Source organism: Penaeus monodon, chromosome 44 (assembly GCF_015228065.2).
Source record: "Penaeus monodon isolate SGIC_2016 chromosome 44, NSTDA_Pmon_1, whole genome shotgun sequence".
In the NCBI taxonomy this organism is placed as follows: Eukaryota; Metazoa; Arthropoda; class Malacostraca; order Decapoda; family Penaeidae; genus Penaeus; species Penaeus monodon.
Genome location: NC_051429.1, coordinates 4,428,543 through 4,429,354, shown reverse-complemented (window position 1 = coordinate 4,429,354; position 812 = coordinate 4,428,543). Strand labels below are relative to the sequence as shown.

General features: G+C 30.8%; 1 protein-coding gene across 1 annotated transcript in view; it reads right to left on the bottom strand.

The window, feature by feature from the left end:
* LOC119568541 (zinc finger protein 79-like) overlaps positions 1-293 on the bottom strand; it is a 9,743-nt gene extending 9,450 nt beyond the window's left edge. The window contains exon 1 of the mRNA XM_037917081.1: positions 230-293. Coding sequence (XP_037773009.1) covers positions 230-293 — 64 coding nt within the window. The remainder of the gene's footprint in view (positions 1-229) is intronic.
* Positions 294-812: the final 519 nt, after the last annotated feature.

Below are 812 nucleotides of genomic sequence, written 5' to 3'. Positions count from 1 at the left end.
TTCTAAAAAATATCTACATTTTTTTTAAGGTACAAAGGTTTCTAAAAAATCCCCAAAGGGGGTACAGATGAACATAAAGGCGGGGCACCCCGACCAATGACAAACAAAACTAATAGATTTTCAGCAGCTTCCAATCATGTGCTCATAAATAGCAAACATGGTTAAGCATGTATCAACATTTGGGGTTTTGCTTTTAGCATATATGACACACAGACATATATACAAGGACATGGTAGCTGGATGTCCTTCTGTGTTCCTCTCAGATTTAACACAAGGCACAGAGATGAAAGCATGATGTCAAATGGCTTATGTTTATGGGCTCAGAGAGAGAAAAAATACACAACATAATGATTGATTTATGTATAAATAATAGCAATAATATCAAAAAAGGAATTATACTAACAATTAGAGTAAAATGATGGAAAATACAGAAACAATAAAATAAACATGTTGATGGACTATTGCCAATAAATTTGTAATAACATTTGAGGTATAAAGGGGAATGAATAATTCACATGCAACAAAGGCATTTAATGCAATTTGAATATATCTGAACTAGAATTACATATGTATTCTAAAGAGTAAGCAACGTTTCAAATATCTCATGTAGTGTATATATTCTTCCATTTATGCCCCTTTTTTAAGATGCTAACAATAAGTTATCCTGAATTCTTTCTTTTGGTATTGAGAAATACAATTCCCATTAATATATTTTATGACACATGCAGATAAATAAATACACAGATGAAAAAAAAGTGTGTGTGTGTTTTTGCATGTGTGACTCATATATATCAAAATTATTTCCTTGTATC